The sequence below is a fragment of the Haliotis rubra genome, unplaced genomic scaffold (assembly GCF_003918875.1).
Source record: "Haliotis rubra isolate DU_JTF1 unplaced genomic scaffold, ASM391887v1 Scf1617, whole genome shotgun sequence".
NCBI classification, from domain to species: Eukaryota; Metazoa; Mollusca; class Gastropoda; order Lepetellida; family Haliotidae; genus Haliotis; species Haliotis rubra.
Window position 1 is genome coordinate 1 of NW_025765578.1, and position 26,247 is coordinate 26,247.

Genomic DNA, 26,247 nt, shown 5'->3' on the forward strand with positions numbered 1-26,247 from the left:
CGGTATGCTTCGTTCAGTTACGTGGCCCAACCTGAAGCGACGGATCGTTCAAGCATACACATGGCAACTAATCCTGATACTGGTCCAACCTGAAATGTGTACTTGACTAAGGTGCTGTCTATCGATATAGATCGTAGAGATCGATAATAGTAAAAGCAAATTCGATCGATGATCGATAAATATCGAAGAAGTAACTTCGAGCAAAACTGCAAAAGCGTCTGAAGGAAATTAATATATTTCCACATCACTGTTGAATGGTGGCATGTTAACAAAACAGCGTCCTGAAAATACATAAAGAAGCAGCCGAGGAATAAACAGCTAACTTTGTAAAGGTGTGTGTGCGTAAAATAAAACTTTTACAAAAGCCGATTTACGGTATTATGGTTAACACAATTTTCATATGATAATTAATAATGATATTTCAGATTATCTATAATTTTAGCCAGCCCTAGTACTGACCCGAAATATCTTAAAATGTATTCAGCCTTTACAAACCTTAACCTCTGTCTGCCCTGTATGCCCAACGTGGCATAGCTTCACTGAGCACAAGCTCAGTTCAGCGCACGAAATGCAAGTTGATGCACTATTTACGTTAAACTTTATTGACTACAGGCAGCAATGTGTTATGGTAGTTCGCCTCAGTAACTGGGAAGACTGACGTGCAAGCAAGCATAACCCCGCTAAAACCACTACCACATAATCCTGGGGATTACCATCACAGTAGACGTGGGTGTTGTTGTGACCCATGGATCGTTAGGCATCGAGGGTTTTCGCTTCCTGCAGGAGATGACTTTATGTAGACCTTGCCCAGCTTGCATCTGCTCCTGCAATGTCGCCCCAGACGTCCACATCGACAGAACCAGTTTCATCCTCCAGTTTAACTTTGCGATATGACAACACCTTCCCATAGCACTTCCGTTTTATGAGGAGGGTTGCTTGAACAGATAAACAGAACACTGATACAACAAGATTACGTGGGTTGTATGCAATGTATATTTCTCTCTTATTCCAGACATCATGTATAAACTGAGAAGACTATTGTTACTCTAATGGCAGTGTAACTGAGACATATACGCTGAAACTCCATGCAACACATAGTCTTAGTTTCAATGACAATATGAAAGATCCAGTTCTGTGATTTTATCATACATTGCTCTATGTTAGGACATGATGCACCTAAACAGGCAATGTCGATGTATATCACACAAACTGGAACGTATTATCAGTATGTCATATGATGGATGTGTAAGCTGAAACCATACAAAACACAAAGCTTACATCCATTATTGCTTATGATCGAACGATTGCATGTCCCAGTCGTATGCAATTTCCCCATCTACAGTCACCCTAGTCATAGTACTAACTCACTTTGTATTAATGCAAAATATGATAAATACGGTAATAACATACGAATATTATAACATGGCCGTGGTAACACTCAGGAATAACTGAACAGTATGATTATTGCACTGTCCATAAGTTTTCATGCTCTTGCTATCATGTATTACTTACATATTTCGCGAGAGTCATATCAATAATACCTTCCGCTCTCAATTAACAGGTCAGGATTGCACGAGTAAATAGAAGTAACTGTAAATGTTAATGAATGATTCAACCATGTTTCACGGTAACATCGATAACATAGACATTTGACAAACAGGCCGAACGTGGTAGCATTAAGATAGGCGCAACAATAAAATCGTCTTGTTTGTGAGGGTAAAATTGACTGAAACTGACAATGATACAACAAAGAGACATATAGGGCTGCTATTAATGCAAATGATCTGCCAATATTCCTCTAAGAATCTATGAAAGGTCCACCAACCTCCACAATTTTTTCCTCTTAAACTAATTTTGATCAAATCATCCAGTTTGGGGACTTTGGATATGAGCACTGGTTCTCCTTCCCCAAAGCATCGGCGATGATATTTTCTGGCCGCCGAATCTCCGCGGCAAAGTTGCTGTGGAAGGGACTTCGTGAGTAAACCTTCCCGTTCACCCAGGTGACATTTCTCAGAATAATGCATTTCTCCAGTTCGAATTTGTCAAAGAGGTTTTCTTCTCTCACACAAATGTCAACAGCTGAGATGGCATCAGCCACAGTGGCCATGAACTGGTTCTTGTTGGATTTTACCTCCACTTGTCCCACCTTCACGACTTTGATATGCAAGGTCATCCTGCTCCTGGGATCCCTCACGAGAATCTTTAATACGCTTCAGCTGAGAGTAGAAACAAAAATCTGATTTTAGCATTTCACAGAACTGTTGGAACAGTATCCCGGTATCTTGTTGTGTCAGCTTTAAACGAGTTTGTTTGCTTTTGTTTAACACATTTGATCTACAGAACTGGGATACGATGACATTGTCAATATGGTCAGCGAGCATGACCATCGGATCCCCGTTAGTCGCCTAAGCATGGTTTGCTGCTGAAGATTAGTTCTAGCCAGGATCTTCACGGGTCTCTCTAAAGAGAGGTCAACACAAACTGGATCAGATCAAATACATTTACTTGTGTATGGTGAATGATGGTACATATCATGTATCATAATATTGTGCATATATGAGATCTGAACCCAAAGCTAGCCATTGCTAAAACATGAATACGTTGAAGTCAGTCGACAAAACTGCGATTCAACCACCCAAAATTTAAATCCTATGATGAAGGGACATTTTGAAACAAATATGCATCACTATGAAATGTTCTTGTGGTTTTATGACTACACGCAGAAGTTGACAAGCTGAGGCAGATTTCTTTATGCAACGGACTTTAAGTTGTGATATTGTTAACTGATTTTTTTTCATTGAAATCACCGTTATCTAAACATTGTATTCCAAACATTACAGGTTCTTTTTCGGTTATTGTTCATTATCGGCGAAAAGCAAGCCACCTGTCCCATGTCAGCGAGGTAATAACATTAGTGTGTGATTCTATCAGGAGCACAACAATTTTTCTATTCATATGCATTGTGATGTTATCATCACAGAAACTCCACTTTGCAGACAAGAGTTAAGAAATCTTGATGTCTACATATTTACACTCAGTTGGGTCATTCGCGGTATACCACGTGGACGTCGGGTATGCATATTCCCTCTGTGTAGCCAATCACTCTAACACCTGTTGCTCATCTCCTGTTTTGAGAGGAACATTGACCACAGTTTCCATAAACACTCGGTTGGATGAACTGGTCTTATGAGCTAGTTTTTACCCTTGGCCGCCAAAATCGACGTCTGTTATCAACGTTATTTTGAATGTGAAACATTAAGAGTCATTTGGATGAATACTCCGTGTCATTCTTACTTCCAGGGTGCCATCTGCTCGTAGCCGTCCTTGACGTGATAGACATACAATGTCAAAGAATGTTTAAGTGAATTTATAACAACATCAGATAGGCATAGATATAAATTCCCGCTCGTATCACCCATGCTCTATAGTCAAACGATGAGTGTCGACTCTCCGACTTCCATGAGCCCGATTCGAGTGATTCTCAATGAAAATTCTTTCCTCGAAGGAACTGTCGCTTGTTCCACTAAGACCAAAGGACCAAATTGATGAGTACCAGCAACATGTCCTGTAGCAAAATCCCTGAGAGACTGGTTGGTGAAAACATTACCAGACTTCAAGACACATTCTTTCATCATGGATGAGATAGAGGAATTACCATGTCGCGAGGACGCTATAGCTCTGAGTCTTACTTAGTGTCAATGCCACAGATGGATCCAGTCCTTGTGGACTCTAAGAATAATCATCCAGAATTATATAGTTGCTCTAGAAACATCTATAAAATATGAATATAATCTTGAACTGCCTTCTTCTCAACGACTTTCTTTGTAGATGTATCTTCTGATTCTAGAACTGATGTCAGAGCAGGTTTATAGAGACTAGAATCTGATTCGTTTCTTTGAAATTCCACCTATATCCCAGATGTACTAGAGCATGTGTGCCAGTATAAAATCTTGTTCCACGGAAGTCAATTTCATAAATTTCTGACATTCTACCTGCTGTAAGCTAATAAGAAATATGGTCTTCTGAGTTAATAACCCAAAGTCTGTTTGACGTAGAGGTTCACCTCCCTGATCAGATGTTTAAGGACTATATTTACGTCCCATGCCGGTGTCTTGCTTTTGTCTGCTTACCTTCTTAGATCTTCGAAGAGTGGTGAGTAAACTATCCATGAAAAATCTACTTTTAAGGGCTTGTTCTTCCTTGACATTTTCAACTTGTTTGATGAAATGACTGACTGCTTAAATATTACCATTGGCGAATTACTCATATGTAGAGATATCAACATCCATATTGATAAGAAAACTGATCCAACTGCAAAGAGATTCTTGAACCCAAAACCTCGTCCAGCATGTATTACGTGGTGGTGTGTGGTCCCTGTGTATAGCATAGAGCATTTATGTTAATTCTTCCAAGTCCGACTCTGAGCATTTTCTCAAACAGTGTGAATCGATGGTGAATACAACAGTGTATCGGACCTGGTAGATGTCTATAACAACAACGCAAGAGACAGTTCTAAACAAACACGCTCCACTGAAGGCGTTCCGCGGTAACAACCCACCACAGCCTGGTACAGCGATGATATCCGTGAAGTTAAACGGAAGAGGCGAAAGATAGATCGACAAATGCGAAGGACAAAAGTGACTAGACACAAAGAGATTCATGCAGAACAAAACAATGCTGTGAACAACCTAACTGAAGATACAAAACATGCCTACTTCACATCAACCCTGTAAAAGGCAACCAGTCAAAGGAAGTTCTTCAGATTGGTAACGCCTTGCTCTTCAAGACGAAACAGAGTATTCTCCCTTCCCACTCATCAGCGCTGCTCTTGCCGACAAATCCAGCCACGTCTCTATGTCTCCAACTCCGGTCAAGTAGCTACTCTGGATCAATTTGGACGAACAAGTTGCACTGAGATCAAGAAGTTTAGCATAAATAAAATAAAACAATATGCTGTTTCCTTGATCCTATACCAACATAGCTACTAAAAGTCTGTCCAGATGCGTTTCATTTGTTACGGTTTAGAAATTACTGTGATAAAAGGCGTGAGTCCCCTTAAAACAAGAGAAAATAAAACACAGACGAGTCTTCATAGACAGAAAGGCTATCTCCATGTTGCAGGAATCTTCATTGAGTGATGGGTAAATACAACCTGCTGAATACCTCCTTGCGTAATATTTTGATGGCTCAATGAAGGCCTGAGGCTGTATTGAAGGTCTGAGGTTGTGTGACGGTCTCAGACCGTGTGAAGGTCAAAAGCTGTGTGAAGGTCTGAGGGTTGTGAGAAGGTCTGAGGCCGTGTGAAGGTGTGTGGTTGTGTGAAGGTCTGAGGCTGTGTGAAGGCCTGTGTGGTGTGTGTGAAGGTGTGAGGATGAGTGAAGGTCTGAGGCATTGTGAAGGTGTGTGGTTGTGTGAAGGTCTGAGGCATTGTGAAGGTGTGTGGGTTGTGTGAAGGTCTGAGGTTGTGTGAAGGTCTGTAGCCATGTGAAGGTCTGAGGGTTATGTGAAGGTCTGTAGCCATGTGAAGGTCTGAGGTGATGTTAAGGTACGAGGCCGTGTGAAGGTCTGAGGCTGTGCAAAACCATTGGAGCCAGTGTAAATGGTGAATCTTGTGCGTCTGATGACACACTGGTCTTTTGAGAATCCTGCATGCAGGTCTCAATCTCATCCTATATAGTAGATCAGTCCGTGAACGGTGAAGTAACTGTTGCAGGCGGCTTAGTAGTCGCAGATTTTATATCAACTTCGCTAGTTTCTGTGAACGATTCTGCTCTTCAGACAACAATTTCCCTATTGTTACGATATCATACAGTTTGGAGACCGTGGGTTGTAATTTAGCTGAAAATTATTTAAACTAAACGCGAAATTGAAACAAAAAAAATGTGGATTGTGAATGGTGTGGAGATTACAGCTAACAAGCCTCACCGGTGGACCGATGTCTTCCTCGCTGTCATTGTCAGTGTTTTCATCTTCATCCATTCGTTCCTGGCCGTCTGCCATTTCCGTATCAGAAACATCACTCTCATCTGAAGAGGAAATATAAATATTGTATTTTGTCTGTTCAGAGTGAGTAGGCTAATTATTTATTTCACATCGGCAATATTTCCAGCCATATCGTGACTAAAGTATTTCTACATCTAGTATAAATACATATAGTTTATACAAAACCTGCCAACGAAGGGGCAGTAAAACAACTAGTGAGTGGGTGAGTTAAGATTCACATCGGCAATATTTCGCCATATCGTGACTAAAACAAGTTTTAAATTTGCCATAAATACATTGTATGTCTGCAAAACAACTAAGAGAAGTTAGGCAACTGAATTTTATTAATATGGCAAAAAGCGGGGTGCAACGTCTATCATCTATACTGGACGGAAGCTGAAGCTGTCATACATGCTGGTCGTCGCACCCCGATGCATGCTGGAGGTAGATAGCACAACACTGTTGACTATTTACATGTACAAAAAGAAGTAGATACATGCATATTGCGTACTACCGATGGAGTGAGCGCAGTAAGACAGGCCTAGTAACTAGCCTTTTACTGGCCCATCCACTATCCCCATAATAAGTAAAGCCAGTGGCGATGCCCCATTACTTATTACATTAAGGCTACTACTACAGCTAGTGAGACACCAGCTCTGAAGTACAAATAAACGTTTGTGGGTGGAAAGCTAATATGGTTTAGCTTACCCTAAAAGGATGCTTGCTATAAAATGAGTAAATCTGGGGAGAGCCCAGGAAAATTGTTGAGGGGTGCAGAGCCGAGTGCCACCTAAAAATAGGTTAATAATGACACATAGCGAGTTGAGCAGCTTTCAGTGTAGCCAAAGAGGTATGAATATATCGAGTATACGCCATTGAGGACCACCGACCCAACGTTTGAATGAGATGGTCGTCGACGAATTTGGCTGCTGCCGTGGTAGCCGCGCCAATACGGAATGAGTCACTAAATTCACTAAAGTCACTGCTCCTATACCTGAGCCTGTTCAGCAGCAATTGCAGTTTGTGGAGGAACAATTCTCTTCAGATATGGAGACATAGCGTGTACAGGTTGGAATCGTGGATTGTCAAACACGACTATCTTGACTCCTCTCCGATATGGGTCCGTCTTGGAGGACCGGAGGGTAAGCTCCACTAAGGAATTGTTCTCTCGCTAACACAACATCATTCTTACATCAATTACTATCACAGTCAAAACTGCCTCTAACTGTGAATTCCCCGCAGTGAAGGAACCCTAAAAGGCCAAACAAACTACTGCTAACATGAGGCTATCAACAAAAGGGTAAAGCATCCTTGATGTAAGGACCTGCACATGTGATCAGGATGTCGACTGTGATGGGCAGTCGTCCTCTGGCAGAGGTGTGCTTGCTGCCTTGAGATTCCCTTTAGAATGTACTCTAATCTGGGCAGTGGGACCCCTCTGGTGACCACAAATGATTGCCCCTACCTGCTCTAATATAAAAGAAACGTATCCCTGCTAAGTACGTTTTGATTGATGTATAAGCTATACACAGAACTGAATGGCAGAACGTTACAAAGTCTACAAGCACTGCCTCTGTTAATGGTCATTGGCTCCCTCCCTCTGCTGTTTATTTTGTTGACAGTTACATTGACAGATTCTTTACTACAAATGCATAAAATCGGTGATTTAAAATGTGATTAGGTTGTCTGACAAAACATCCACTTGCACAGTTTGGGATCGATTGGGTCATTGGATGAAGAGATATTTACACAAAACCTGGTCCACATCCTTGATTAGTTTTGATACAGATCTTTTATATGCATATACCTATCTACATCCAGAAACATCAACATGGTATGATTAATCTCTTTTAGAATGTAAAAAGTGGAATCTCTATTTGTCTGGTTTTGAATGTATTGTATTTTGTCTTAAACAGGATAGAAAACATATAACTACGCAAGGAGAAACGTTGATTGAGACCTGAACCGCGATTGTGGTGAATATATATATGGAACATCCTTACATCCAACCATGCTCACATGTAGTACGCAAATATTGGTGAACAAAGACATCCGATAAGTAAATGGCCATAAACCGTCCCTACTACCTGGACAATGAAAGTTACACATATAATAATTACACATTTAACATCGTGCAGGGAGATCTGTGACTGTCCATGTTAAATGGTCATGTATTTCCAGCTATGGTGATGCTGAGTGTTGTGTTTATTGTGCAATGTCGGATGCTGCTGCTGCTACACTGCAATTGATGATGGAAGGCTTTATCCTAGAACGATGATGGATGTTGTAACCTGGATTGAGCAGGAGATATAGATACATTTGTCAAAGTATCGCTATTGGCATACCTTGGAGTAATCTCTCCTCAACGTCGGCGGGTCACGTGCACCTGAAGATCAGAAAGGAAATGATATGTAATGTATATTGATTCAGTATATTGCTGTTTATCTATGCTATGTTCATGTGTGTAAAATATTGTGACCACAAAACTTAGGGCTATCCATATATACTGGCACGGACTGGAGTTCCAACTAAGATGTGTAGGGTCTCTGACCCTTATCAAATTATTGATTTCAGTGGCATCTTACGACAATAACATGTCACCGAATCAATCATGGAAATCCACAGATTTCGGCTGGGAGACATCAGATTAACAGAACTGTAAGATACTCTTGGAATTGTTATTGGTAACTCCATGAAATGGGTACAGAATACATTTACTATACTTATTTGTTGAAACAAATACACACCCATGATATAGTCAGAATTAACAACTGACCCTGCTTTTTAGAAGAGATTTCTTATGGATGTGGAAAGGGCATTGTCATTTCTATTTTAATAAAAAATCTAGGACATTGCATACAATGTGTGAATACCACTTTGGGTGTCCCCGCCGTGATATTGCGGGAATGTTGTTAAAAGCAGCATTAAACAAGCCCTCATTCACTTATGTGAGTGAGTGGGTTTTGTTTTACGTCACACACACAGCAATATTCCAGCTATATGGCGGCGGTCTATAAATATTCGAGTCTGGACCACAGAATCCTGTGATCAACAGCATGGGCATCGACCTGCCTAACTGGGATACAATGACATGTGTCAACCAAGTCAGCGAGCCTGACCACCCGATCCCTTTACTCATCTCTTACGACAAGCATGGGTTACTGAACATCGATTCTAACCCATTCCTCAAGCAGTTTGGTGGCCATGTTTACTGTTTGTCCTCCCGTACAGTTGTCACTTGACGAATCTTCAAGAAGCATTAGTAACATATGTCAACATCTCCTAGGGGACCTGGTTTGTTCGTTGTCTAACACACACTCAGCAATATTCCAGCTATGTTGTGAGGGGTCTGTGAACAAACACATTGTCCAAAGACAATAGCAAACATATAACAATGTAAGGAGAAACTTTGTGACCTGGATTATGATTGAGGCGAAATCATTTTCTAAAGCAGTTAAGTTTAATCGTGGATATAGGGGGGTAGCCGTTATGTATAATATAGAACAGCATTGCATCAAACCATCCTCACATGTTGTCGGCATATATTGGTGAACAACTACATCCGATAAGACAAAGGCCACAAACCATCCCTACTACCTGGACAATAAAAGTTAATTATTAGATATCTAACTTCTAGCGGAAATGAACTGGGACTGTCCACGTTAAATGGTCAAGTATTTCCGGCTTTGGTGATGCTGAGGGTGGTGTTTATTGTGCAATGTGGGATGCTGCTGCTGCAACACTGCAATTGATGATGAAAAGTTTTATCCTAGAACGATGATGGATGTTGTAACCTGGATGGAGCAGCTTTGAAAGGAGATACTAAGACATTTTAACTCTAAATTGTATATTTATATACTTATCCTATCTGACGATTTACATTTCTCTTGCATTGCTTAGACGCTGGAGTGGAAGGAATGAGAGAACTCATGAGCAGATGCAGGAATTTTGAAAGGGGGAGGGTCAGGGGTTAAACGCACATAAAAATGTTTCAATGTGGTCTTAAGTCATTTTCAAATGGGAGCCCTGCAGGCCTCTCTTGTCCATACGCCGCCTGTGTTCCCCATGCTGCTCTCTTTATAGGACAGGTCCCTAGTCCCATGCTGAGCGTTCAGCACGCTCCCCTATCTACCCACGTGACTACCTCAGAGTGATCATTCTCTTACTGGAGTCAATGACACTTAACTGTAGCCACCGTAATCTGAGAAGTGGGGAGGCTGGACGGGCATCCATCGCGTGAGATAGGATAAGTATATAAATATACAATTTATAGTTAAAAAATTAATTTCCAAATTTTTATACTAATCCTATCTCACGATTTGCACTTAACCCACAGTTGGACGGCGGGTAGCAGATTAGCCCAGGTCAAAGCACTGACAGTATACAGTATTTAGGCTAAAGACAACCGTAGATAGCAAGGTACAAGAGAGGCCAGAGCCAACTAGCATAGTACCTATGCTAGTGATGGGTTCTCCTGAACCCCTTGGCTTACTAGGCACAAACGCTCCTAAGGAGTGTGTGCTCCCGAGCGATGTGGTGTTCTGCCCGAACCCTTGCATATGCAAAGGGATGCAACTATGCAAGTCACCTTGCTTTGTTACGATTAATCAGCGTATCCCCGTAATTAAAGTCTTACTACCGATAATCGGGCCTGTACCTGCTTCGAGACAACTCCCCAGGCCCCATCTCGAAGAGGGGAAAAGGAAACAGAATCGGAAAGCTCCCAAGTTTAACGTTCAGTACCAAAATAACAAGACATGACTTCCACTCCTTACCACAGTTAGGTTACAACGGTGTGCTAAGGTACTTGGGAGCTAGAACGCCACGAAATCCAAAATAAAGTCGGGAAGAACCCACTACACTGACATGATTGCTCCGTGGAGTAGAGGTCAGCAAGCGAGATTGTCGAACACTTCTACATCGCAAATACGAGAACTAACAACTGTAGATCCGTATATAGACAGTAATTGCAATAACCCAATAAAACTGAGTAAAGAGTTCTAATCCCTGAAGAATTGAGAACAAAACTCAGAAGGACAATTCAGAATTTTATTCAGGATGTATTGGAGATCGAGTGAATTGACGCGCTGTACTCATCTGCCTTGATGGGCTGATGACACCTGCTGGGCCAATAGAAGGTGTTTCAAAGTGTTGGAAACCCTGAACGTGAGTGACAAATAAGTCCCTCAGATAATGTGAGGAAAAACACTCTATCTGAGCGCCAAAAGCAACCCTTCATGATGGCCGTCAAGGAGCAGTTGTTGTGTAAAGCCATCGTAGAGGCTAATGCCCGGGTCTCATATGAATTGGGTCGGGGATGTAATTCCAGCAAAAGCATACGCCCTCAGTATAGTAGCGCATCCAGAAGGATGTCCGAAAGAACTCAGCCTTAGTAGACAGCACGATGAATAGTCTCTTGTGAAGATGGCGACGCTCTTGGGAGGCAACTAGGAAGATGACAGGACAGGACAGGACAAGACAGAGAGAGAAATCTTCTACATCATCTCGCTCAAGGATGGTTGAGTGAGTGAGTGAGTTTATATTTAACGTCACATTGGCAATATCTCAGCCATATTGTGACGAAAATAATTGAACTTATATCAATATAAGAAACAATAAATTGAAAAAATTAAAACCTGTCAGCGAAGGACAGTTAAACTACAAGAATGTCACAGCTCTTAATTTATAACTAGCACGCTATCATAAAAATATATCATTATACACAATAACACAATATAAAAACAGGCTATTTATCACCAACAACTGGAGGTAGATCACCATATCAGGGTTCATGGGGACTTGAAGTGCCTTTGCTACCTGCATGGACTCAAGGATGGTTGACAACGGTGGGATAGTGAACATCCTATCCGGTTGTCCTGGCAACTGTTTATTTGCAACAAAGTCAAAAGGCAGTCCCAGAAAATGTCGTTTCCATTCAGAATGCCCATGATTCACATCAGGTGCACGTAATTCCTAAATACGAGCTGCAGTAGCTAATGCTACTAAACAGAAAGTTAGAACGGTATTTGTTCCAACCCCTCCTTATCATGTAGTGGCTCATGGTCACTGGATACCAAGTGATGGAGGACAACTCACAAATCCCATGCAGGAGGTCTGAACTTCCTAGACTGGTCAGTGGGTCTGAACGAACGAATCAGATACTGGAGCTCAGGAGTAGTAGACACCTTGGTTCCAGCAATAGTGGCTAGAACCGAATTAATGGCAGCTAGACACGTTGCCAATGTAGTACCTGTAAGGTTCTTTTGTAGCCCATAAATGCTGGAGAAATTCCGCAACAACCTGAGGTGATGCAGCGTTGGGAGAATCAGTTCTCCTAATTACACAATAATGCTCAAATGTCTTCCAATTATCGTCATACAACAATCAGGTCAATGTCCTGTGCACAGATGTTATAGCAGTAGCTATTCTATGAGAGTAACCCTTAACTATCAGTGATTTCTGTAAATGCGCCAAACATGCAGGTTTGTGATGACCTATGGTACACATCTGAATGTGGATGACGAAGTAGGACATTTCGGGCGGATAGAAGTACTGGATTCAGTTGTGTTAGCTTTTTAGGCCAACGAACCAGCTTCTCGCTGGCGAAAACGGCGCATCCAAAAGTATACAGACACACATTGAAAAGCAAAACCAAATTCAAATGAGGAAAACTTAACAAACAACAACACTTGGATGAAAATTGTTCTACAGTTATGTTTATATTTCATTGTGCTTTAATTTCATAAAAAATGAAGACAATAGTTCCGCCAATATGGCTGACACGTCACACACAGACCCCCCTTAAGTCCAACAGTAGCGAGAGTGACCTCCCTGAGCCTGTACACATGCACGAAGCGACGTGGCATGGATGTTATGGCGCGGATTTGGCGTCCTCTACGTCCTACGGTGTTTCAGGCTGTCCTTGCTGCTGTCTTTGGTAAACCTGTCGGATGTGCCGGTCTGGATGGCCATCGTGACCGGAGTTTGTCCTGGTCAGGGCTCAATCCGAAGTGGTGGGCGACCTCACTTTGTGATGTTCCCACAACAGCAACCCGATTGCTTGTTCCCTCTGCTGTTCACTGAGCCGTGGCATTTTGTGACTGCTAGTGAAACGGTTGAACCATAGTGCCTTTTATGCGTGATTGGGGACGCGAATTGCTGGCTGTACTGAGTGGTGAACAGATTTACATCTCATCGTGACAACGGGTAGATCATCGATTGGAATATCAGAGGCAGTAGTTTCCACTCCGTGGCTGACGAGTGCTTGGTACTTGACAGAGCATTGGCGATGGCATTCCTGGGCTCTGGCCACAATGTTGAGTAAACTCATTACATGATAAAATCGAAACGTCCACAGAAGCAGAGCTGCCGATTCTGTCGAGCCCTGATAGTTTATGTACCATACTACTATTGAATTGTCTGATTGAATCAGTAGATGGGAGGACTGCCCAATGCTGAACGGCGAGAATGAGAATGTCAGTGTGAAGGGCACCATAAAGATTGCGCCGCAAACATTCCGCCCGTTGAGCCACCAACGAAGGACTGGGTCTAGTTGTTCAGGAAGACGAAACAACTCCCTGGGTTTGTCGTCCCGGATGCACACAAACATCTGAAAAGGGCAAAACTGCTGCTGGCCTCTGTAAGTCAGCACTTGTGCCGACGTCAACCACCCTAGTAACTGCTGCCACTGGAGAAGAGTTCCGGGTTGGGCCAGCACTAGTACTGAGTCTTGTCCCTAATGTCCTGGGGCACAAACATTACCTTCCGACATGGGAATCTTCGAACGACGAGCAGTTAATACGGGTCGTCAAAAGAGGGGTTTTGTAGGGTGATCAATCGACCATGCCCTGTTGACATATAACGAGCTCTGTCTGCCAGCAAACGGGCGCAAGCTCGACTATATGTTCTAAAAGTGTCTTTGATAAGGGAAGACATTCCCGACAGCGCTTGTTCCAGAAACACAGGCCAATACAATCCACACAGGACGAGTGGGGATCCGAGAAAGAAAATATTGTTTACACTGTGCGCAAAATTACGCTACTTAGGGTCAGCTACCCACGATATATTTCTCATGATAACTTCTAAGGAAAACTGACAACGTCCACACAGTGGTGCGACACGAAGAAGAATGATCACTCTGAGGTAGTCATGTGAGTAGATAGGGGAGCGTGCTGCACGCTTAACCAGGGACCCCCAGGCATAGGACCACAATGCATTAGCCATATCTTGGGAATGCCTGAATGCTAGCTAGTTTCCACCTCCCCCCGGCTTTTACTACACAAGGTAGTTCAACTTACTTGCGACAAGCAAGATTCATCTACTTTTGGTGGCGGCATTTTGGCCAGTGAAAAATGGCTCGTTGGCCTAAAAGCTATCAGAACCGAATACAGTACCACTACCCTCCCGGAACTTCTACTTCGTCATCCACATTCAGACGTGTACCACGGGTCATCACTAACCCTCCATCTGCACGTCTGGCGAATTTACAGAAATCACTGATAGCCATGGGCTACTCACTTAGAGTCGCTACAGTTATAATATCTGCGCATAGGACATCGACTCGATCGTTGCGTGACAATAATGGAAGGAATTCCTGTGAAATTAGGAGAATTAATTCTCCCACCACTGCATCTCCCCAGGTTGTTTCCTAATTTCTACAGCATTTACGGGCTACAAAAAAAAGAACCAAAAAAAACTGAAGGTACTACATTGTCAACCTATCTGGCTGCCATTAATTTGGTTCCAGCCACTACCACTGGAACCAAGGTGTCTACTACTCCCTAGCTCCAGTATCAGCTTCGTTGATCAGACTTCCTGGGATTTGTCAGTTGTCCTCCGTCACTTGAGTCGCTGCATGATAAAGAGTTCGAACAAATAACGTTCAAGCTTTCTTTCTAGTAGCATTAGCTACTGCACCTCGTATTTAGGAGTTACACACACTCGATGTGACTCATGTGCGTTTCAGACGGAATCGGCATTGCAGAGTTTTTCTGGGACTGCGTTTGGTCTTTGTTTGCAAAGAACAAGTTACCAGGACAACCGGATAGAATGTTTACTATCCCACCGTTGTCAACCAACTCTACTCTACGGAGCAATCACGTCAGTGTAGTGAGTCCTTCTCGACTTCCTTTGTGGATTTCGTAGCATTCTAGCTCCTAAGTACCTTAGCACACCGTTGTGGTCATATTGTAGTAAGCAGTGGAAGCCATGTGGTGTTGTTCTGGTACTGAACGTTAAACTTGTGAGCTTTCCGATTCAGTTTCCTTTTCCCTTCTTAGCGATTGGGTCTGAGGGGCTGTCTCGAAGCAGGTGCAGGCCCGATTGCTAGTCATAAGAAATTTCTTACGGGGGTACTCTCATAAATCGTGACAACGTGAGGTGACTCGCCTAGTTGCAACCCCTTGCATATACTAGGGTTGCGGCCGAACACCACATCACTCGGGAGCACCCACTCCTTGGCCGCAATTGTGTCTAGTAAGCCAAGGAGTTCAGGAGAACCCATCACTAGCATAGGTACTGTGCTAGTCGGATCCAGCCCCCCTTGTTCATTGCTATCTACGGTTGTCATTAGCCTATACAGTGTATACTGTCAGTGCTTTTTTACTTAGGGTAATCTGCGACCCGCCGTCCACCCGTCGGAGAAGTGCAAATCGTGAGACAGGATAAGTTTAAAAAAATTGAAATTTTAACTATATATTGTATATGTTTATACTTATCCTGTCTCACGCAATATGTACGTCCACCAGGCCTCCCCGCTACTCAGATTACGGCGGTAGCTCCAAGAAGAGAATGATCACTCTGAGGTAGCCACGTGGGTAGATAGGGGAATGTGCTGCATGCTCAGCCAGGGACTAGGGACCTGTCCAATAAAGAGAACAGCCTGGGGAAAACGGGCATATGGACAAGAGAGGCCTACAGGGAAAGTTCTCATTCGTTCCACTCAGCGTTGAAGCAAGAGAGAGAAGTGCAAATCGTGAGATAGGATATGTTTAAAAATGTATACTTGTCAAAGTATCATACCTTCGAGACAACTCTGCCTAACCTCGGAGTCACGTGCCCCTGAAGATGAGAAAGGAAATCAGATGTGATGTGTACTGAATCAGCATATTGATGTTTATCTATTCTATGGTCATGTGCCATACATGCTGTGAAGCATAAACCAAAACGAATGCAACCACAAACTTAGGCCTATCAATATGTATTATTAAGAACAAAATTTCCAACTGTAAGTTTAGTGGACACAATGACAACGACTAAGTTTGTTTTTGAGGACATTTTAAGTCTTATGATTATGGTAACCCACAAATACGAGGGTCTTTCACCTCGAAAATGATGCAAATAGAGCTCTTTTTATGTTATATTTTTCTATATACTATCTGTCAACCTCAAGCAAACTGCCTTTGCTATGTTCCAGCGCCACGATCCCCATTTTGACTTATTAACATGATAGCCCCCAAAACGTTTGAGATAGATAGAAGTCCGCTGGAATCAAACTGAGACATGAAAGTGCATATAAAAAGATGCAAAATTTGCAATCAACAGACATCATAACATGTCATGTGTACAAGTATCAAAACCGGCCTGTCTGTGTAATTACAAAATGTCACAGAGACCGAACTCGCGCCATAAATGAATGCGTTTTGTTTATGGTGTATAGCCTGATATGTGTTAAGTTCAAATTGCATGTGGTTAGTGATCGAAGTTGTGTATTGAATATTGTCATTAGCAGACAGGCAGGCAGACATAGGTGTCAATAAAAAAGACACTGAGTTTTGTCTGTGACAACGACATATCTATATCAATGTTAGAAGTTCTATCAACGCTAAATAATGACATTGCTTTTAAGTATCGAACTGAGAAAGTGACTCGGTAAGAAGAACGTGTGGTGAAATAGACAAATGAAATTATATAATCAGTTAAATCGGTAATCTACTGTCATAACATATAAAAAGCTCGCGCCTGTGAAATATCAACAACATATTAGAAAAATAGCTCATGCCAAAGCCTTCACCGAGTATTCACCGGACAACCCACTTCCAAGCTGCACGAACCTATTTCACTGCGCATGTGCTATGAGCGCAGCCCAGCGCAGAGCAGCCCAGCTGTTGAAACCACTTTCCCCTCAAGCGCTGGGGGAAAATTAGTGAATCGTTTGAACTCCGATTTCGCGCGGTTTTTTCGTGCGCGTTATTTTTCAACTTTATAAGTTGAATATGCATTTTTGATGATTTGTTTCGGTAAGTCCATACCGAAAGGTATCAGCATCTGCAAAGTTGTGTTTTACGTTGCATGTGACCTTTAAGAAATATTGTTGTGATGGCTACTATTTCGTTAATCACATTACCCAAATATGTGAAAGTTTGGATATGGCTTTGCTAATGATCCATTCAAAATAAAATGGAAGTGTTTCAAACATTGGACATCAGGAATATAGTTAGGCCGACTACTTTTTGATTGACAGTCGTAAATACGAAATCAACAAGAGAAACAGGTCGGTGATATCAGAAACAACATCGCATGCCGTCTATCAAAGCAAGTAAATCAATAGCCTGATGACATATTTAATTTCAGTGGCATCTTCTCACAGATTTCTACTGGGAGACGTGATGACACATGGCAATGACAAAATAACAGAAGTTTCAGGCGCACTTGATGCTGATTGGAATTGGTATTGGTAACTCCATGAAATGAAAACAGAATATGTTTACTTACTTTTCTTCCTCTCCTTCTTTCTGCGCCTAAAAAGAGAAACGAAATACAAGAGAAACAGCTATCCATAAGATTCATATTGGTAAATGTAAACACCTTCAGGACACGTCTTTGCCAACACCTCCGAGCCTCTACCTGACTTACATGAGGTTTATTACAACTCGTTCAGCTTTGAAGAAGACTAATTCGCAAAACTGCATCAGCTTCGACTCCATTATTTGGAACTGGGTAGCTTGCCACCCTCTTAAAGTCATATTGCTGTGAATCATGTTTGGTGCCGGCCTTTGAGATTGATTCACATAATTATTCAGTTAACACATTTACATATCTTTAAAAAAATAGGCTGTGCGTGAAGAGTCCCCAACCCGGTGCTAGAGGGTAATCGTGACAGGCGATATTGGACATCACTCACTTTCCAGTAGGAAGTAGTCAAGAATGCGTGTCAGGCGATCTAAAATAAGTCACGATTTACTTCCTATCATAAACGAAGGTTATTTCAGAGACAGCAGACGGCAAGGCAGACAGAGAGCTGACCCAAACCAATCACCTCCACCAGCAGCACACCCGAGTGAGAGCCAGAGGCAGAGCTATTGAAGTCAACTGTACTCCCTCTGTACTAAAACAATCCTGCATCAACGATGCTGTGTTACTTCATTTCCTTGGTAGTATATAAGTTGCAGGGAATGTGTGAAACCATGGATTTCATGTAATCCCTAAAAGATTCAGTGATTTCATGAAATCCCTTGAAGTTTTAGGGAATACGTGAAATCCCTTGTTTCACACATTAACTGTAGCATAAACATCGATTGGGCTAGAAGGTCTTTTTTCTTCCATACATACTAAGGCAATTTAGCAAGACTAACGTCGAAAAGCGACACAATTATTGTGATTTATGTTTTTCTTTCATCGTCACTTTGAGGTCAGTGAGACTTGTACGATAAAGGACGTCAGGGCGAACCTGTGAGGTGCTCCTGTTGTTTATGCTGTACAATCAATATATTGCCAACAAAGCCATGTATTTATTCTGAAATTGCGTACATTATATTATTTTTAGAAAGAGCACTAAGTATCTCGGATTTGGACAGACCTGTAGTTTGGGGCACTTATACATATCAATAACTCCTCTTGGCATCAACTGTGACATGTGCTTTTTCTCATCTTCCTGACTCCACCAACAACCAGTTACTCCATCTAAGACACACTTGACTCGCGAGGTGCATGTGACAAGAAACTTGTCATCACGGTTTGTTAAAGGAATGACGTACCTCGAAACTGTAAAACTCTTAAAGATTTGCCATTTCGATGCGTCTCCACCAGCGCACAATTTCATTGTCCCGTGCAAATCTGGCTAGATATAGGTATTCAGCAACCCATGCCAGTCAAAAAAAGGTTTAACAGTTTTAAGACTGTCGCAGGTCGTGCAGTGGTCTATCGGAGGTAAAACCCCCTATGTATCTACTTCATGATAAATCATGTTTAATGAAAACCTACACTTCTGGACATTTTGCCCATTACTCATTCTTATTCGTATTAACTGTGACAACTGGTGTCACTAAACCTGACGATAACAGCCAAAGGATACTCTTACCAAGACACACAGATCACTCTTACCCATGACTCACTTAACTTGGTCGTTCAAACTTGTCTTCTATGATTTGTAGTTAGGTCTGTATTTTGTTACGATTATTGGGATCTGATTTAAGATGGTTGACATGACTGATGCAGACACCCTGTCCCTGAGGTGTGTATCGATGTCCATGATATGAATCAATGGATTGTCTGGTTGATTGGCAATTATTATCTGATGGTGAATTATTTACAGGCCTCTGTCATAAAGCTGGAATATTGCTTATTATCGCAATCAACATTAAATGAACAAAAGAAGCAATTTGTTAGAACTTACCATATGAAGATAACCCCTGCGCCCACAAGGATAAGGATAAGGACAAGTACTGTTACAACAACTGGAATGACGACCTGGGAACTGCTTGTCGGTGCCACACCTGTGGAAACGGTTGTGTGACTGCTGTAGGTAGTACCTGCATAATGATAAACGCACACATGATAACGTGAACACACACTCAGAATCCTCGAAGTTTAATTTCTAACAGAAGATATGATTGCGGTTAATGTTATTCACACCTCTTACAAATAGTTTATACATGACACTCTGAACATATACTAGGCACATAAAGAAACTGTGCATAAAACAAATTAAAATCTAAATTTATCAAACCTGTGTAGACACATAAGGATTTAAACTCAGAGATTAGTGATATGTTTCCAACATGCATGCTCGTGCCGCGTTCCGTGACGTCAGTGGGTTCGTCCTTGGGACGTGCAAGACGTTGTTGCACGTGCAGTCCCGGAAAGAGAAACAGAGCAAATGAATGCCACACAATACTGTCACTTTGGAAAGCTCAACCCCTGCCCTTGCAATCGTTCAAAAAATTAAACGGCTATTGAAACGCATAGCATGCCAAGGCTCAAGTCCGCACAACGACATGAGGCCATTGGGATGGTCCGTGGGGAAATGTCTCAACGACAAATGGCTGCACATTTCCACTGCCACCCGAACACCATGTCTGCACTGGTGAGACGTTACCAGAACACAAATGACGTCATCGATCGGCCACGTTCTGGAAGTCCACGTGTAACGCCAAGACAGGACAGATGGATATGGGTGACCCATCTTCGCCACAGGTTTCAGACTGCAGTGATGACTGCCCGGACCATCCCAGGACTTCGCCGTATCCACCCCAACACAGTTCGACAACGTTTACGTCATCACGGGATCAGACCACGACGTCCCGCCATACGGCCTATCCTGACACAACGTCATCGACAAGCTCGCGAATGTGGTGCCGAAATCATGTCCGCAGACCCTTGTTTTGGTGGAAAAATGTTGTTTTTACAGATGAGTCCAGGTTTAACATTTCTCATAGTGATGGACGTCAACGTGCCTGTAGACGAGTGGGAGAACGTTATGCACAGGCCTGTGTCTTGGAGAGGAATCGTTTTGGTGGTGGTTCCGTGATGATTTGGGGTGGAATAACAGCACGCCAAAGAACTCCTTTGGTGATTGTTCAGTGCAACTTAACTGGTGTGGGCTACAGGGATCCGATTCTTCGACCTGTGGCGATTTCTTTTCTGCAACGTCATGGCCCTGGGTTAACATTCCAACAGGACAATGCCCGCCCTCATACGGCAAGGGTTGCTATGGATTTCTTGCAACACCACAACGTTGACTTACTGCCTTGGCCTGCAAATTCACCGGATCTCTCCCCGATGGAGCATGTTTGGGACGAGATTGATCGACGTCTAAGCCGTCTTCCTCATCCGCCAGATAACGTCCTTGACCTTGCAACAGAACCTGAGAGAATCTGGCGTGACATCCCACAAGCCTTCCTTGCACGTTTGATAGGCTCTATGCACTGCTGTTCTCAATGCCGCTGGTGGACATACCCGTTATTGAGCTTGTGACATGGTGGTTTGGCCCCTGTCCCGCTTGTGGACTCGTGACGTCATTGTGATTGACTTTTCAGTTGAAATTCTCCCGACTTGTTATGGTCTCATGATCCCTCCATTATAGTTTATATGTACCTTTGACATTGTTGTCGTACTTATCAACTGGGATAATATTTTGACAATGCACAGTTTCTTTATGTGCCTAGTATAGTACTTCTATTAAAATACAGTAAAGCTTTTATGTTAAATGTGTTAAGATGATATTACAAATGAAATTTTGAACTTGCCATCGTTCGCATTATACGTTCACTCTCCTCTTATCGTATATTAATATAATTAAACGTCTTTAACCTTGATGCACGACAGTAGTCTGTTGGTAAGTCTCACAGAAGTCGCCGATGTGATTTTCTATACAGCCCAAAACGCAGTGTCCATTTTGCTGGATACAGGTGTATTCTTTGCAATTTCTGCTGCACTGTTGATCACACCGGTCACCGTACACTCCCGCATTGCATCCTTCGAAACATGTTCCAGTTTCCTTGTGACAGAGCACTTCGTTATTTGGAAAAGCTTTACAGCCTTGAGAACAATTTCGACTACAACCATCTCCATACTTTCCAGGTTCGCACTCCTCTCTACCATGTACAGTCAAACCTGAAACACATCATAGGTGATCCACATTTCAAGTTTTGTCATAGCACATATGCCATACCCATTTAGACACATGCTTTAATGTAAGGACAATTACGTCAGAAATCTGAACGTAAAAGAATTCGGTGTGAAACCATCAACAAACGATGAGATGTTTAAAAATTAAGAATGTGATATAAAGATTAACTACTTTTACAAATTAATGCAGTAGATTTGTAATACGTATAGTTAGCATGTAGACAATAGCTCTACAGGGAACTACAACCCTATGGACTTTCCACTATATCCTGACCAAGATAGTTGTCCATTGTGTCGCATCTTTACGCATCAAGTTACACGAAAACCAGCAATTGCGTGGAGATCGCAATGAAGGGGATGTTAGCATCTCAGTCTTTATTGATATAATCACCTCTTTTATATGCTGCCTTTGAATTGCACTGTTACTCTATTTCGAACTTCAACCGTAATGCATTTGGAAAACACATTTGTTGGTTTCACTTCGAGTTCTTTTACAAACTGATTTCCATTTAACTAGAATTAGTTTTGATTTGGGAAACATGTAACTATGTCTTGAATTCCACCATTAAAAGCCACCCTTGTCAAAAGGTTACATTGATGAACGTTTATGGGGAACAGAGCTGAAGTATCAACATCTAATTTAGGTAATGAAATTAGAAATGAACAAACGTTAGTGGTACCCACTAGATCTAATAGGCTACTTATGACATCCTATGATGTCATACATTTAATCTGTGTATGTACAACCTACATGTAGATGTTGTGTGTTGTATTCTGTATACACCCTTATAATGCAGTTAGAATGTAGTAAGAATACTTAGAATGCAGTTAGAATGCACATCAAATACTGTTCGATATTCTTCCACTTCGGATGTACCTGGAAAGTTTTGAACATGTTGCATTCGGAATTCAGTAAAACGTTTTAGAATGCATCTCGAATTTCCGTGAATCTCCAGGAATATTCATTCCAACAGCATTCGGGCTCATTCTGCCTCCAGTGTGAAGGGCGTATTAAACTGAGAATTAAATATAATTATGTTCAGTTATCTAATTCCCAATTTGGGCTCCTATGGTCGTGACAATGTTTTTGTCTTAACCTGAAACGTATAAATGCCAAAGGAACATAACAAATCTCCTGAAAATTGTCTGCATTGAGAACACGGCATTGAAAAACAGCAAACATATCCATTTTCAACATTCAGGTGCAATCATAACAATTGTTTTTCTGCTCTTTATATCTAAGTAAAGTTTCGCTTTGCCAGAGAAAACTGTCTATGAAGTAACCACACAAACAGCATTATACCTTTAGAATGATACCACCTTCAATGTGCTGCTTAATTTTCAAAGTGACATTTCCATACGGAAATAAACCTGTTTAAATACTATAATTACAAACACAGTTAAACCTACTGACCACTAGCTTTTGTTTTCTTCTGATTGTACAACTGTGACAAGAACATGCACACATGAACTGTATGCTTTATTTTACATTTACCACAGAACATGCGGAATATTGTTTTATTACTTACAGTTATGGTTACGATTTGTCGTCTATTTTACACCCGTTTTGATAAGATGGTTGTGCAGATATATATTGTGTGTGCATTGGATTGTCGCATCTGTTGCAATTATGGTGACGTGAAAGAAATACGCATCCAAACATTCAAAGTTACTTACAGCATAAAGATACTATTGTTCCAAAAATCCAATGTCTTAGCGATGACATGACCTTTTGGCAGATCACCTGTAAATAAATGAAATGTACTTATTATTTAAACACACTGCTGAGATGTATTTCACGAAATTAGCCTGGGTTGGGTGAGATGGATAACTCGAAGGACATAAAATGTCGTTGAAAAAACGGGTTGAAGGATCGTCTGTTTGTTCACCGTGGATTGTCCCTTGGCAATCACGGTCAGTGTCGTCCACTCTGAATAAGAAGGGTTGAAGGAGCAAAGGACTAACGAAATCGCCCTGAAACATATGTCTTCTATTTAGAATTTGAGAGCCTGGCTCTTCAAAGGTCCACCAGTTTCTGAACCAACAACTTTTCCGTGCAACCCCGACATCACTTTCTCTTTAGATTACGTGGGGGTGGTCTGAAGAAGACGACATTAATATGTTGAGCAGAATACATCTCAGCTACAAAGTCTTGGTCGGTTAGTCAGAATCGGACAAGCTTTTGACTGGACATGAAATGACTATTTCAATAATGTGATAAACTATGAGATAGGTTAACTGTGTATCTATATGTGGACAACTCGGACACCCGTTTGACACAAGTTTAACGTAAATCTCGTACAGTGTCAGAAAGAAACGATAAGTAAATATTGAACCGTTTTGTGACAACACATCTGGCGAATCATTAGACATAACTGTTCTGTCCATATACAAAATCCATGACCAAGAAAATCCCCTATGTATGTGTGTGCATGTACAGTTAATGAAAAATATGAATCACCTTCTTAAAGTTATGTAGTCATTTATACTTATGCGATTCAATGAAACCTCTGTTCACTATCTTATCTATACACATTACAATATTGATTATTACACACCATTGAGAATACGTACATATTTCATTTTCTACCTCGTCTAATGGTAAAAAATACAGTGCTCTGAAAGTGCCAGCTTCTGATGTAAATATTGTTAAAAAATGTTCAAAGTATAAACATAGCTTATCACAATGATATACGTATCAGGCAATATTTAACAAGGCAAAATGTACATAATGAAATTAGATTGATGAAACAATGTCTAAAAGATAGACAAAATATACTTCAAAATATTGAAACTGAAAGCAGCTGAATAGTATGAACTTTGATAATTATATTCAAATCTACCAAATCATTGTATTGTACCGTCATATGTTTAGTTCGACATATATTTCCTCTCAACCTTAGTCAATGGCGGTTTGTTGTTGCTTACTTTCAGATGTGATTTGAAGGGCAGCTTGTTTGTCAACACGTACTGTCCCGCTTCCGCTTCAGTGACGAGATTTGATCAAATTTTAGAACTTGTGTTTGAAACAGAAATCACAAAGACAAAACTAACCACTATGAAATATAGTTTTCATTTTTTTCTTAACATGTTTCTGTGCTATGAAGCCTAAGGGATAAATCCACCGGCGTCGTGTTGGTATTTCCCACCAGGAAATCAAATGGCTTGTGTGTGGCTCAGTGCACGAACATAGCAAGTCAATGGAACGAGCGTGAAAAAAGGCATAATAACAAAGTGTCACTCTGAACTTGGGAAGCGATCGATACCTACTTTCGTTTTAGAGTCTTTAATATTAGCCGCATGAATATTACGTCGTTGTCATGGATCTTAATTTTTATGGATGAGGAAATCCGGTGAAACATACGCTGCAGCAAGGTGTAAACTATACGTAATGCAATAGGCGTCACATGAACGGGCTTCGCGAAATGTGATTTTGTAAACACAACAGTATGGGGGGACACTTCCGCGTTCGCGATCGTGTTTCCCTAAACATCCCAACAGACCTGTTTTATCGTAGGCATTTAAGAAGTATCGTTTGTGATTTGCAGAAAGAAACACAGGCATGAGTAGTCACTAATATGTTATTTTTGGAATTCAATCCGATTTTAACTTTTCCAAACATACACGAAATATCACTGCGAATTTGTAATGTGTGAAAAATGGCGACATTTCCGGTGTACCCTAAATACCCAGAGGTTGGTTTCAAAATCTTTGCTTTGCCAAAGATGAGAGTCGGTGACACCCCAAAAACGGGAAATATCCCTCAGAATTCAACATTGCAAAGTGTATTAATGTGAATGATATATGTAGAAGATGAGGGACACATGTCACCCCAGGCATACAGGGGTTAACTACTACTATACACATACTGCCTCGGAGGATAAAAATGTTTGACGAGCTTCAAGCCAGTGGAGTACAATCCAGCTGTGATAAGTCATATAATTGTCGGTTCCGTCGGTTTTAAGATGAAAATATAGTGTAAAGCTGCTTACCACTCTCTCTCACCCAGATTTGTGCAGCTAATGTATTTAAAACTGCTGTTGTCTTTCTTCAACACAGATAGTTTCAGTTCAGGTGAGAAGCTTCCTGGTTGACTGCTGTTATTCAAGCCTGTCCTTCCCTCCCACGTTACACCCGGTTTGTGCACACTCGCTGCAAAGTCGATATGTGCAGCTAATGTATTTATAACCTGCCTTGCGACTGACGGGTATTGTATAACATAACGGTGGATACTCGCTACACCATAACTATAGGTTTGTTTGTCGGTGTAGTGAGTGAGTGAGTTAAAATTTTACATGGCATCGGCAATATTACAGCCATATAGCGATGGAAACAGGATAATCATTATAAAATATCTGTATAACCAACTAGACTATCACTAATCTATGTATTCAAAACTAGTAATTAAATCTCAAA

The 26,247-nt window shown here is 41.5% G+C and overlaps 1 protein-coding gene across 4 annotated transcripts; it reads right to left on the minus strand.

Annotated features, from left to right (window-relative positions):
• Positions 1-2,164: 2,164 nt before the first annotated feature.
• LOC124271609 (multiple epidermal growth factor-like domains protein 11) lies at positions 2,165-25,984 on the minus strand. 4 transcript variants are annotated; one of them, XM_046706762.1, is made up of 9 exons: positions 25,824-25,983; positions 23,509-23,575; positions 21,514-21,816; positions 19,598-19,733; positions 17,698-17,723; positions 16,006-16,044; positions 8,331-8,371; positions 5,929-6,029; positions 2,165-2,219 (listed from the first exon to the last, which is right to left on the minus strand). In XM_046706762.1, exons 2-9 carry the CDS (start codon positions 23,555-23,557, stop codon positions 2,216-2,218), a joined length of 699 nt encoding a protein of 232 aa, XP_046562718.1. In that variant the 5' UTR covers positions 23,558-23,575; positions 25,824-25,983; the 3' UTR covers positions 2,165-2,215. The 4 variants fall into 4 exon arrangements, with proteins under 4 accessions (XP_046562718.1, XP_046562719.1, XP_046562716.1 ...); XM_046706763.1 differs by lacking the exon at positions 16,006-16,044; XM_046706760.1 differs by lacking the exons at positions 2,165-2,219; positions 5,929-6,029; positions 8,331-8,371 and adding an exon at positions 11,224-11,432 and having other exon boundaries at positions 25,824-25,984.
• Positions 25,985-26,247: the final 263 nt, after the last annotated feature.

Coding starts and splice junctions, on each gene's coding strand:
- LOC124271609 (XM_046706760.1), bottom strand. CDS start 23,557: ATGTCATCGCTAAGACATTGGATTTTTGGAACAATAGTATCTTTATGC. Junction 21,817..23,508: donor AACAATAGTATCTTTATGCT/GTAAGTAACTTT, acceptor GATGTGTTTCAG/GTTTGACTGTACATGGTAGA. Junction 19,734..21,513: donor GACTACTGTCGTGCATCAAG/GTTAAAGACGTT, acceptor ATCATTATGCAG/GTACTACCTACAGCAGTCAC.